The sequence below is a fragment of the Enhydra lutris genome, unplaced genomic scaffold (genome assembly GCF_002288905.1).
Source record: "Enhydra lutris kenyoni isolate GAN:26980312 unplaced genomic scaffold, ASM228890v2 scaffoldscaffold19, whole genome shotgun sequence".
In the NCBI taxonomy this organism is placed as follows: domain Eukaryota; kingdom Metazoa; phylum Chordata; class Mammalia; order Carnivora; family Mustelidae; genus Enhydra; species Enhydra lutris.
In genome coordinates, this window is record NW_019154103.1 from 2122658 (window position 1) to 2137324 (window position 14667).

General features: G+C 34.7%; 1 protein-coding gene across 2 annotated transcripts in view; it reads right to left on the reverse strand.

Annotated features, from left to right (window-relative positions):
• LOC111148332 (collagen type IV alpha 3 binding protein) overlaps positions 1-14667 on the reverse strand; it is a 132438-nt gene that overhangs the window by 50339 nt on the left and 67432 nt on the right. For both annotated transcript variants that reach the window (XM_022504839.1, XM_022504838.1), the window contains exons 4-6: positions 8380-8487; positions 7461-7599; positions 2207-2290 (exon numbers count right to left, since the gene is read on the reverse strand). In XM_022504839.1, coding sequence (XP_022360547.1) covers positions 2207-2290; positions 7461-7599; positions 8380-8487 — 331 coding nt within the window. The remainder of the gene's footprint in view (positions 1-2206; positions 2291-7460; positions 7600-8379; positions 8488-14667) is intronic.

Sequence of the window (14667 nt, forward strand, 5' to 3'; positions counted from 1 at the left end):
TATCTCTCTTTCTGACAAATAAATAAAATCTTAAAAAAAAAAAAAAAAAAAAGAGAGAGAGAGAGAGAGACTGGAGGCTTTCCTCAAATATCTGGAAATCTGGCTATGTTCACATTTAAGAGTAAGCAACTGGAAGCTCTGTAAGCATTAGCAGGGTTATTTAAATTAGTGGACTTAATCAAAGGGTGATCTCATAGTGAGACAACTTTTTCACAGTGTATGTAGAAAATCTCTATTTATAGGTCCTTTCTTTGTGGATACTCAGCATGCACAGAGTTCTGTTCTAATTTTGTATCAGAAAACGTATGTTAGATTGATGGGTATTCTGGAAACACAAGGGAGCTGCAGTACACAGACTTTCATTCAGTGCCTGGCTCAGAGTTCTCAGAGATAAACAGAACAAGGAGGCTGTTAAATTTCAAGAATCAGTATGTAAATTTCCACATGATCACTTTAACGATAGGGCAATATACCTATCCTTTGCTATGCCAGGTATTCCTGAATCTAGAACCCTCTGGTTCAGTATCTCCAGAAAATAAAGTTTCCATTCATTTCTAAGGAATGTAGGTGGGGGAACTGACCAGGACAGAAGATTGGACCTGCAAGTTTTACAATTTTTTCAGTAATTTTTCCAATATCCAAATAAAACCTTTTTTCTTTTAAAGCAGATTGTACATTGTGAAATTAAAACGTAACTTGAAAGAATCTTTCCAAAGTAATCCTCTAATTTCATAAAGGTTAATCCAGATGACTCAGTAAGGGTCAATATTTCAGTCCCAAGTTATAAGGACCACTTTGTGTAAGAAGCTATCATTTTGCGAGAGTGGGAGGGGGGCAGGTCATAAGGAGAAAGAGAGCCAAAGTGAAAATAAGAACCAGGAAGAGGGAAAGAAGGATAAAGTTGGGGGAGAGAAGCATCAGATTTTAATATCAATAATGGAATATTCCACTGTGATCTCTGAAATAGAAAATTAATGCCATTAATACAATAATTTGAAAAATTATTTGAATAGGTATAAATTATACTTCACATTCTTTCATAACTTTAGCAAAAATAAGCACAATTAGATTAACTTATTTTTTTTCACAAAGTCTTATTTTTGTTATTAAAAAATTGTTTTGGGGTGCCTGGGTGGCTCAGTGGGTTAAGCCACTGCCTTCAGCTCAGGTCATGATCTTAGGGTCCTGGGATAGAGCCCCACATCGGGCTCTCTGCTCGGCAGGGAGCCTGCCTCCCGTCCCCACTCTGCCTGCCTCTCTGCTTACTTGTGATCTCTCTGTAAAATAAATGAATAAAATCTTTTAAAAAAATTGTTTTGCAAATCTACTCCAGTTTTTTCTTAAGGTATATCAAAAGAAGAGTACTAACTATGAATCACAGGTTTCTGGTTTTGTTTCTTTCGTTTAAGATTCCTCATGTAAGTGATACCATGTAGTATTTGTCTGTAGTTTATTTCTTTTACTATAAGGCCCTCAAGGTTCTTGCATATTGTTGCAAATCACAGGTTTCTTTTTTTATTTTCAAAGATTCCATTTATTTGTCAGAGAGAGGGGGAGAGACAAAGAGAGCACAAGCAGAGGGAGGGGCAGACAGAGGGAGAAGCAGGCTCCCCTGCTCAGCAGGTTGCTCATGTGGGACTGGCAAATCACAGGTTTCTAATGAACAATTCAGAATTCCATCTAATAAGTTAGCCATTATAAACAGAGCAACAATAAGTGAGTATATGAAATAAACTACCTTGCTCCTGGGTCTATAAACAACTGCGCTGTGAAATAAGAGCTATTTTTAATAATTTTCCTTTAATAACACTGATTATGTACTTTGTAACACCAGTGGAGACAGAAAGAATGTTAAACAGAGAGAAATATACTCTAAGTAAACATTCAAAATCCATTACATTGCTTCCCCCAAGAAATAAACTTGCAGTACTAGAAATTGATTTTACCAAATACTGCTGAAAAAAGTGGGCCAATGTATGGAATTCAGAATGAGTCTTGTCAGATAATGAGTGGCCATTATTATTTAATGTTAGAATATGTATTTTATTTACATGTCTTTTCCTAGAAGGAACTTTCATTTTCCAGTAGTTACACTGCTTTTAAAAAACTACTCAATTAGATAATTATTCTTGTTATATACTTAGTTATTATGTAACTTTAGAAAGAACACTTTATGTAGCTGAGAGGAAAAAATGTTACTACTTACACTTTTCCTTATTGCCATTAGCATTATGCAAGAAGTCTCCATCAGAACGTGTTGTAGGAAAGTCGTCTTCATCATCTTCTACCACTAAATAAAATATATTGAAGGATATTAGGGTAAAAGGAAATAGGAATTAACCAGTTTATTCTTATGTTTGAACGAGTCAATATATTCTGGATTCTGTGAGTACGAGACCTTATTTACCTTTGTATTTTCAGTAGCTGTTAAGGTATGCCCAATAAACATGCTGTGGAATGTCTTTAAATACAATATATTATTATTAAAACCATACCCATTCTCATTTGCGTAAGAGATAGTACTGAGTTATGAATTATTTTATCTTTTAGTCCTCCTATCCCTTCCTACCTAGCGGGGGCAATTTCATAATTCTACCAGAGGCCTGCAAGGGCTGAAGAAGACTGTAAAAGAGTAACTTGCATGCAGAAGATGCCGTAACTTGCCTCTGGGAGTTCTTAAATTTACTATTTCTGCATATATAGGGAAAACAGAATGACTTACAGGTATGATATCAGTTTTCATTCATCCTAATATGTCTGTGCCTAGACATTCCTTTTAACTTACCCCATTCCAGAAAAAAACAGAATCCCCCCATATTTTCCTTCTACATACCTTTTTTTCTATGTACTATCCCTTTTTCTACTGCCTAACATACTTTAATCTTCTATATTATGAATCCCACTCTTAATGCAAATTTATAAACCTTAGCCCCCAACCTTATTCTCTGCTATCACACTTTTTAATGGCCCCTCCATGTCTTCCTTTTTGAGGTACTCCCTTTCCACATAAGAAATTGATATCTTAATTCTTGCCTGTATCTCTACATCAAGAGTAATTTCGTTCCACAACAAACATTTCATCTACTTTAGCTCACGCGCTCTCTCTCCGATAGATGCAGAGTCCACTCCTGTTCCTTAATCCTCCCCTAAATGGTAGCAATCATCAAGGAAAATACTTTTGTTCTGTGTTGCCATTTTCTAGTTACTAGGCTATTTCATTTCTTCATCACTTAAAAATTTTGCTACTCATCTACAACAAACTTCTCAAATCATAAACCGCTATTATGTACTAACACCTACTGTTCACTTCTATGAATGCAGACACCATTCATATGATCAATTCTAAGAAATTCATTAACACAGCATACTGCTCTGCTTTTAAATCAGTACTTATCATCAGATAAGATCCTGACTTTGACTAAATACTATTTGGATAAACTGTTCTTAAATACTACTGAACGTTTTGTGCCTCACTTACCTCATTAGTATCTACTTTGGGTTTCGTATCTTTAACCATCTAACAGCCTAGTACCACCAAACAGGGATTTTCAACTTTCTTTTTCTACCCCAACACTTATTACATACAATTGATGAAAACAAGAGCTGTTCTGGCTAAAAGAGTGGCCTTCCCCTTTCCTTTTCAACCAAGCACTCCTTGTCCATCCTTTAAGAGATATTTGACAGGTCTGAAACTACTGTCCTAATACAAATCCCCCAACCCAATCATTCCTCCTTTCCTTATCCTTGCAATAATCCAAATGAACCACATTAAAAATAGCAGCTGTTATTTACTGAAGTTCTGCTAATCTATATATTCTCACTTAATTCTCACAGTCATATGTGCTGGATATAATATCCACTTTACAGCTGAGAAAGGAGATGTGGAAAATGTTAAGAAATCTACTTCAAGTCATCAAACTAACAATGAAGAAGAAGATTAATAGAAACTATCCTGTAAAGTGATACAAGTCTTCCTTTAAATCTAAACAGTCAGTTTAGGTTAGAGATAATGTCTTCTACTTCTGTAAACCCAATGTATCTAAGATTTTAAGGGTTAATTAAATCCTACTGAACCATGTGTGGGAATGGTAGGGGGAAGGTTGGGCTGAAAGTGCCTTACTAACAGTTCTGATAAAACATTTCATATAAAAACACTGAACACCTAAAATAAAAAGAGAATTTGCTATACTATTTCCATGACACACTTAATAAAAAATAAAGAATTTTTTAAAATTCTTTAAGCCATAAAAGGAGACTTCAAACCAAAAACATTCAACCCAGGAAAGTTATCATTCAGAACTGAAGGAGAGAGAGTGTTTTCCACACAAGCAAAAGTTAAAGTTAAGTTCATCACCACTAAATCGGCCTTACAGGAAATACTAAAGGGACTTCTGTAGGCTGAAAATAAAGTATTCTCATTATCAACAACAAGAATAAAAAAAATATGAAAGACTAAAGTTCACTGGAAAGGTAAATATAGAGTAAAGGTAGTGGATTAATCACTTATCAAGTTAGCATGAAGGCTAAACAGACAGAAGTAGATGAATTCACGACCTATAATCCATTGCTGTCACAGACTCAGTATTGATAATTTCATGAAAGATCCTTGGACTCAGTTCATCAACTCTGATCTTCAAAGTAGGAAATTATGGTCCATGTCCTTATTTCATCTTTATCCAATATGTAATTTCAAAAGCACCAGTATTTTTCTTAAGACAGCATTTATAGGGAAATCAGTTGTTATGGGTTGAACCGTGTGGCTACAACATTCGTAGGTTGAAGTCCTAACCTTCCATACCTCTGAATTTGACTCCCATCTGGATAGAGGGTCTTTACAGAGGTAATCAAGTTAAAATGAGGTCCTCAGAGTGGGTCCTAATCCAACATGATCAGTGTCCTTGTAAGAGAAGGAAACTTAAACACAGGCACTTACAGAAGGAAGATTATATGAGGACAAAGGGAAAAAGACAGCCGAGGAGAGAGACCTAAATGAGATCCTTCCCTCATGGCCCTCAGAAGAAACTAACTTTGGTAACAGCTAATTTCAGACTTCTAGCCTCCAGAACTATGAAAAAATAAACTTCTGTTGTTTAAGCCACCTAGTCTGTAGTACTTTGTGATAGGAGCCCTAGCAAACTAATACATTAGTCTACCAGTGATGCTATTTATTCAAACATGAATAGTTTAAAATTATTTTTTAAAACTTCTATACAACCTGGTTATCACTGCATCCCAACTTCTGTTCCTTCCACTATCACTTTTGCCCTTGACATGTTATATACTATTGATGTGATCATTTAAAAATAAATCAATTCTGTATATATATCCTGTTTTGGTTTAAAAGGCTATCTACAAGCAAATGAATGATGTTGTATATAGTGTTTACTTTGATTAAAAAGGAATACACATCTGTCTTAATGAAGGAGAAAGAGAAGTTCAACTGTCTTTATTTTTAGAGAAATAAATATCAAATGTTAAAGAGCCTAAACTTAAAGTATATCAAATATAAAGAACTTCATGGCTATTTAATTTAGATAAAATTAAGTATTTAAAGAGGAATATGGGCTTCTGTTTCTTTTTTTTTTTTTTAAAGATTTTATTCATTTATTTGACAGACAGAGACCACAAGTAGGCAGAGAGACAGGCAGAGAGAGAGGGGGAAGCAGGCTCCCCGCGGAGAAGAGAGCCCGACGCAGGGCTTGATCCCAGGATCCTGAGACCATGACCTGAGCCGAAGGCAGAGGCTTAACCCACTGAGCCACCCAGGCACCCTTGGGCTTCTGTTTCTGATCAAGGTAGAATAAATATGCTTACCCTCTAGCATGAAACTAAAAAACAGGAAAAACTACATGAAACAAAGGTTTTCAAGACATTGGATATTAAGTAACAAAGGATAGGGATTCCTGAGAGTCAGAAAACAAATAACATGAGCCCTGTGATTGCTCTAGGTTACTGTCTCAGTAGAGTTTCCAAGTGGTAGAATGAGGAGGAATCTTGGAGACTCTCTAAGGTGAGGAATAGATGACAGTACAGAAAGACAAACGCAACTAGAGTTGACAGAGGGCTAAAGAGGAGAGACCAATACAGAGAAAGAATTCCAGAGAGCAGCAGACGATCCCCTTGAGAATTCAATACAGTACTATCAGCACATACAAGTGAAGGAACTATAGAGGTCAGGGAAAGAACCATATGAAAAAATTCAGGGACCATATCCAAAACCTACATGGTACGGGGAAAAGTTTCTGTTCCCACAACACAAATTGGAAAACCTCGTAATTCATAGGGTACTAGTTAGAGAACACTGAATACTCTTGCCTCAGTAGTGGGGAAAAATTAAAACACATAATTGTAAGGTTCTTATACTATGTTGGAAAAGGTATGTTACCTGAAGGTAGACTATGATAAGTTAAATGTACATACTATAAATCCTAAAGGAGCCACTAAAATAAAAAGGGTTATAACCAAAAAGCCAACAAAGGACATAACAAATTATTTTAAAAATACTCAATCCAAAAGAAGGCAAAAGGAGGAAAAAGAAGAGAGAAGACAAAAAGAATCTGAACTCAGATCAAACACATTCAATAAAACCAAGAAATGAAACCATGTCAAGTAAGCTAGTTTTACTGGGAATGAACTTAGTGCTATTTTGTAATACTGCTATGAGTAGTTCATTTTTGCCTGCACAACAAATAACTATTTTTTACTGCTAAAAAAGAAAAAAAATAACTTTAAAACTCACATTATGAGTAAGTTAAACAAAGATCATCTCTCTTAAATAAAAAAGTTCACTAAATATTATTTTTAAATCTCTATGTAGCTCCATTATTGGTTTTTTGTATGAGAAAAGGTCAAAGGTAGGGATGGGGAGAGAGAAAGAAGTGAAGAGAAAAATAAAGGGAGAAGAAAAGAAGAGAGAGGAATAAAAAGATGAAATGATTTCAGATTTGGAGGATTTAACATAAACATGTTTCTCTCTAAGACTCACAATTTATATATATATATATATATATATATATATATATATATATATATATATAAATAAAATTTTTTTTTAAAAAATAAGCTCTAGGCCCAATGCGGGGCTTGAACTCATGACCCTGAGATCAAGAGTCATATGCTCTACTGAATGAGCAAGTCGGGTGCCCCATGGGGTAAATTTATTAGACATAATCATGTGAAATGCCCCATGTTACCAAGATGACAGATATATTTCTTAATGGATAAAGAGTTTAAAAATCACTTAAAAATCTTCAATCGTATCTGGTATGTGGGGATCAGATTACTTAGGATGCATTATTAAAGTATCCAAGTTATATGGACACGGAAATCTGTTACATTGGGAGTTTTCAGCAAAAGTGACTATAATTACCTTTATCACTTAAAGACATTACCCTTTAAGATCAAGAGGCTTTAAATCCATTCATTCTCTAAGTAAAAATAGTGGTAATAGCCTAATTAACCTTTATCCCTTTGAAGTTCATCCTTGGAGACAGCATCAGCACAGGCATCAAAGTACTTCTGTAAAGTATCAACTTGTCTACATAGGATATCTCTAAAGGTTTCCATTTCAGCCAATTTTTCACGTAAACTGTGGCCTTTCTGCAAAACACATAAAGCGGGGCATGTAATCCAAGTTAACAAAACTGGAACTGATTTATTCCTATGAAATTTCATCACATTTTAAGGTATACATTTTATTACTGAGGGAATGGGTTAAGGACAGCTATCAGGTCAATATAATAGGGAAGAGGCCTGAACATGACTTATTAGTGGCTTGACGGTGATAAGCTTGAAGGAAGTAAGTCTGGCAATTTGCTAATATAACATTTAATATTTTCGAATTAAACACTGTGAGGAAAAACTGCAAAAGACTTTGGGCAAACATGTTACTGGGTAACCTTTCAAAGGAATGGTGAATGTCATCTACAGAACTTTTAAAAGAACGTCTTGTTCCATCATACAGAATCTCTGATTTCATTGCACTGGAGCTATTTTAAAACTCTTTAAGTAGTAGAAAACAGAGAGTAATGTAAATGATTCATGTCCATAGAGGTGCAAATGAACTTTGCCCAGTGGATATATTTAGTTACTAATCTCTGAATACTGACCAGCTTTGCATATATTAGCAAAATCATTTCAATATATTCTCCCTTGAACCCATTTTTTTCTTTATATCTTAACTCATTGATGAATGAAGTAAAATCTGGTATGTTCATTCTATATTTGTAAGAATCATGAATTTGCCCCATAAAAATGATTCTATAACAACATCAAATAAATTATAGAAAATTCTTTCAAAAAAACTATCAAATAAGATCTTTTCAAACATTCAGTCCTAAACTCAATTTATGCTGCCTTAAAGCATAAATGACCACAAACCTTGAATGAAGAGGTGGATGTTGCAGAATAACCACTTGCTCCAGACACCAGTGACACCATAGAGCCATGCCGACGTAAGCTGGATTCAGACCCATACCCAGATTCAGTCTAAAAATGAAAGTAAACTAGGTGAAAAAAAACTAAGTAAAAAGTACTTAATCATCACAAGAAGAAAAGTTGCAACTATGTAAGGTGACAGATGTTAACTAAAATTATCATGGTAATCATTTCACAATATATACATATATCAAATGATTATGTTGTATACCTTAATACAATGTTATATGTCAATTATATATCAATAAAACTGGAAAAAACACTTAGGAGAAAACAAAAGTTTTCCTACAAATCAACAGGGTTATTCATTAATGACAATAATTAGCAGTTTGGGTCCATGCAAGAAATATAAGCATGCCACTGGCATAAATAATGCCTTTCCATTCCTAACTGCCATTTAATTTAGAAATATACTGAATAACAACTACATGTTGGGCTAGTGGGCTGAAAGTGTTTGATAACAGGAAAACTACCTAGAGTAGGCAAATTCATAAGGATGAAGTAGGAATGGTTACCAGGGACTAGAGGGAGGGGGAAATGAGATGGAATTTAACAGGCACAGGGTTTCTGTTGCAGAAAATGAAAAAATTCTGGAGATGAATGGTGATGTTCAACATGAGTATACTCCATGTCACAGAACTGTACACTTAACACATGGCTAAAATGACATTGCTATGTATATTTTACCACAATAAAAAAATTGGACAAAATAAGGCTAAAAAATAACAAAAAACCTTTCAGTAGTATTTTTTAATAGGTTAGTCACTTACTCTGACACAGCTCAAATAAAAAATGTCTCAGTGACATTTCTTTTCTACCAGGTAACTTGTCTCCATATTCTCAATCATTCTATGTCATGATTATGGCATTTACCACTCAACTATTACAGCTTACATTTTGTAATTACAACTGGAGCTGGATCTTCTAGAAGACTGTACCTTTTTAAAATTTTTGTAGTCACTTCAACAGTTCATGGCAGAAATAAACTTCCCAATTTCGGGGTGCCTAGGTGGCTCAGTCAGTTAAGTGTCTGATTTTGACTCAGGTCATGATCTCAATTTGAGGTCATGGGATGGAGCCTTGCATGGGGTGTGTCGCATATGCACACACACACACACACAGGAATATTACTTAGCTATCAAAAAGAATGAGATCATGCCATTTGCAGTGATAGGGATAGAGCTAGATTGTATATGCTAAGTGAAATAAGTCAGAGAAAGACATATCGTATGGTTTCATTCATATGTGAAATTTAAGAAAAAAAACAGGTGAACATATGGGAGGCAGGAACAAAGAAAAGGAAATAAACCATAAGAGACTCTTAACAATAGAGAACAAAATGAGGGCTGATGAAGGGAGGTGGGTGGGGGATGGGTTAGATGGTAAATGGGTGATGGGTGTTAAGGAGGGCACTTGTGATGAGCAATGGGTGTTATATGCAAGTGATGAATCACTGCATTCTATTCCTGAAACAAATATTGCACCATATGTTAACTAACTAGAATTTAAATTAAAAATTTGAAAAAAGAAAAGAACGATGTCTTGGGTAAACCAATAGTTGTATAGGAAATGTAATGGATTTTCAGGAACTAGAACACAGAGGATATAAAATGTGAGTGGAAATAGTTTCTATAATACATTGTACTTAATTTTAATGACTCCTAATCTTAACCCTGATAATCAAGTAAGCCAAGAAAAACTCCTAATTGTTGCTACAAGGTGTGATACCAAAAATGATTAGCTATTATTTTATCTCTTAAGTTTAGTGACTGAAATAAAGTTATTCATAGTTGTTGTTTTTTGTTTTTTGTTCTTTTTTTTAAGATTTTTATTTATTTATTTGACAAACAGAGATCACAAGTAGGCAGAGAGGCAGGAAGAGAGAGAGGGAGAAAGCAGGCTCCCTGCTGAGCACAGAGCCCGATGCGGGGCTCGATCCCAGGACCCTGAGATCATGACCTGAGCCGAATGCAGAAGCCTAACCCACTGAGCCACCCAGGCGCCCCCCCATTCATAATTGTTTTTAAAACTAACAGTAGAAAGCAAGCAGAGATCCAGAATATTTGAGCAGGTTTTTTAGGCACTTGGAAGTAATTTTTTCAAATGTTCAATTCTTTTATCTGTATCAGTAGTACTGCTTTTGTCTTAACAAAGGTGGACAATGAAATTGGTGCTCTGAAGAATGCGAACCCCAAATATTATTACAGTGTGGAGTCTAACTGTACCCCAATATCCAGGATTTCAATTAATTATCCTCCATGGTGTGATTACTTAATAAACTGACAAAATTGAAAACTTTTTTTTTTTAAAGATTTTATTTATTTATTTGAAAGAGAGCAGGCATGCAAGTTGGCGGGGGGAAGGGAGAGGGAGAGAGCTAAGTATCCCCATGCGGAGATCAACAAGGGGACGTGGGATCGATTCAAGGACCCTGAGATCATGACCTGAGCCTAAATCAGCCCAATGCAGAGCTCAATGGAGGACCCTGGGATCATGACCTGAGCCAAAGGCAGACACTTAATGACTGAGCCACCCAGGCACCCCTGAAAAAATGTTCTTTTAGGTATAAGAATATTAAATTTTCATACTGATTAAAGTAATAAATAAAATGTTCATGCTATCATTTTTACATAAATGATATTAATATTAGTTCAGAACATTTCTACAGTTCCGTATTACTTAAGTTTATTATTCTAGGAAGAAGAAGGAAAAGGAGGGAGGAAGAGAGAAAGGAGGAAGAGGAATCCACAACCCAAAGAGTACACAACAGCTCATGGAAGAGAAATCCTTAGGCAAAGAGACTAGAAATTTACCCATGTGAAAACCAATAGTCTCTCTCTCTTTTTTAAAGATTTTTATTTATTTATTTGACAGAGACAGACACAGTTGAGGGAGGAAACACAGGTAGGGGCAGTGGGAGAGGGAGAAGCTGGGAGACTGGTGAGGCTCAAACCCAGAACCCTGGGATCATGACCCAAGCCAAAGGCGGATGCTTAATAACTGAGACACCCAGGCGTAGTCTCTTAAACCAGTAGTCTCTTAAAATTCAAACTTCCAGTATATGCTGGTTACCAAACATTCAAAGTGAAATTGTCATAGTTCAATAATGCTTATTTATATAAAACAGTCCATTAAAGTCCATGCAATACATTTTTAACTAACAATTTACTAAAAAATTACATATAAACTTATGACTGCCTGGAATCAAAGCTCTTCTCCAAGACTTACCACTCCTCATCTCAAAGCAAAGCAATATTTTAGGGATGAAGCAAAATAAGTATTTTTGTGCCAGGAAAAAAAATAATGAAAGGGCAAATAAAGCATGCACGTTATGTAAATTGTACCTCCAGAAAATCTACTTTTTTTAGAAGATAAAACTAATCTATAAGAAAAGAAGTAGGCCAGGGAGCAATGGGGGCAATGGTTACAAAGAGGCACAAGAAAATTTGGGGGTACAAAAAAACCTGGGGGGTACAGATTATAATTGTCCAAACTCAACTGTCCAACTAAAATGGATACATTTTAAGAAAGTAAATTGTATTTCAACAAAATAAAGGAAAAAAGGTAAGCTTGTTTCCATATAATAGAATCCCACCAAAAGAGAATTCTAATTACACCAATCATATAGCTCACAAAAAATAAGACCTTTGAAATACTGTCCTAAAGCTGCTAGGTTCTTTACCTAGAATGATTCTAGTGTCTTCTCTCTTTGACAATAATACTAACTTTCTAAGTGTAGTATTTCTACACTTTAGTCATATTGGTTTGGTAAAGTTTCTCATTAAATACTGAAGACTAGCATTAAAAATAAGAATCTATCTGTAACAGACTAAAAACATAAGGTACTTCTTCAGTCACTTATCTTAGACACCTACATGTCATTCATTTCTAAAGAGAAATTAATCTGAATTGCCTATTTAAATACAGAACCATCCTCTAATTTACAATAAAAATTTTACAGTATTAAAATAGATTCTAAGTATTTGTAAGATTCAAAATCAATTTGAAATTTAAATCCAAATAAATCTACACTCTTTACCTAGTTGCTTTTTGTCAATGAGTCCTGGAGGAAGTAAAAACTACTTTTTTAAAAAGATCTTTTAAGATCCTGAAACAAAACAGAAATACCAAGTTTTTGTAAAGGTCTCTTCACCATAAAACATACTTATTTCCTCGTCTATTTTTTCAGGTTCCACTATTTCAAAACAAGCAGTATTTCCTCGAGATGATAGAAAAGACTTTACTACAGCAATAATTAATAGTGTCATACATTTAAAGTAATGGCTCTTAACTGAATGTGGAGACTGAGAGTTTAGTGTAATTGTATATGTACCTCTAATAAGGTTTCACTTAAATAAATTCCATTATGAAGCATGAAAAATCATTCCAAGGAAAAAGAAATAAACTATAAGCACTTGTGCTATTATTCAATTTAAATAATGGAGATTCAGTTGTCACACTATTTCAGCCAACAAGTGCACTAAGGTAACTTAAATACAAATAAATGTTTAACAAATATATGTATATTTGTTATATGTATATGTACATATGTATATGTATATTTGATAAATGTATATCACACATGTATCTTCACTGCTTAAAATCTAGTCATTCTAGAGGTGCCTGGGTGGCTCAGTGGGTTAAGCCTCTGCCTTAGGCTCAAGTCATGATCTTGTGGTCCTGGGATCGAGCCCCACATCGTGCTCTCTGCTCAGCAGGGAGCCTGCTTCCCCCCCACCCCACCTGCCTCTCTGCCTACTTGTTATCTCTGTCTGTCAAATAAATAAATAAAATCTTAAAAAAATAAAATCAAAAAATAAAATCTAGTCATTCTGGAAATGTCTGTAACTGAGCCAATGATACTGACATTGCATAGAACATTCCTGATGGTATTACCACACATTTAGAGTAATTTTATGACACAGACACAAAATGGATCTAGTAATTTTTGGGAGTCACAGAATAAAAATTAAAGAATACTTTCATTACTTTAAAGAAGTATCTTCAAACTACATAATTAAGCTTGACTGCTTTTCTTATTCACATAACGTGGCTTGATTTAGTTTTAGGTTTCTCTAAAAAAAAATCCAATCTATCAACCAAGATATCAACATTTTAAAAATATTTGGTCATAGGTACTAAAGATATATATATATTTATTTAAAATTTTATTTATTTATTTATGTGACAGAAAGAGACACAGCGAGGGGGGGTGCGGGAGAGGGAGAAGCAGGCTTCCTGCTAAGCCGGGAGCCCCATGGGATGCAGGGCTCAATCATAGCATGCTGAGATCAAGACCTGAGCCGAAGGCAGCCACTAAACGACTGAGCCACCCAGGTGCCTCATCTAAAAGAAAAGTTATAAAATCTATTCTGAAAAGGGGCAATGTTCCTGACATCTCTTTTGGCTTCCCAAGATGTTCACTTTGAAGGCAACAATACTCATCCTGAATTAATAAGGTATGCTTTTTGAAGACAAAGTGGGGCGAGGTCAGCAAGGATGGAAATGGGAAAAAATTACTTTATTGCCACAACTGATATTCTGTTCAGTGTTCTTAAAAATTGTAACATGCTTTCAAAACCTCATTAGTATGATTTTGGGACTAATACTTCAAAGGTATGCTGGCTTTTTCTTAATCCAACTCACTGTTCCACAAGAAAAAAGAAGTTGAGCTTACATAAAACCTGTAATTACCAACATATAATATTTTGAAAACACAAAATTCTATCTAAAATTAATAATGCAGAACTCAAATACAGTTATGATAGAAATATTCTTCCCTTTCAATATATCTGCTTAAAGTTCCTCATAGAATGCTTTGCAAAAATATCCTTCTTTCCCAATGTCCGTGTTTCTAAACCAGATTCCTGAAGATGTTCTGCATAAACACAGAATGCTATTTTTGTTCAGTGAAACACTTACTTGGACACATCCTATATAGAACAAGGTTTACTGCTTTTAAATACTACAATACCACACCTTTATTATAATATTCCTTTTTATTAAAACTAACAAACAATCCCAAAACAACAAAAAAACCCCAAAATCTTTTGGCCACTAGAGGGGATCGGAAGCATTTTCCAAGAATCAGTAAACTGATACAAGGGTTACTACTGGTCAAAATATAATAGTAACCTCTAGACTAATTCCTTCATGTGTACCTTTACACATACAACTTTTTGAGAAAAAAAAATCAAGATAAATTAAATCATATAAGTTCAAAGTTACAAG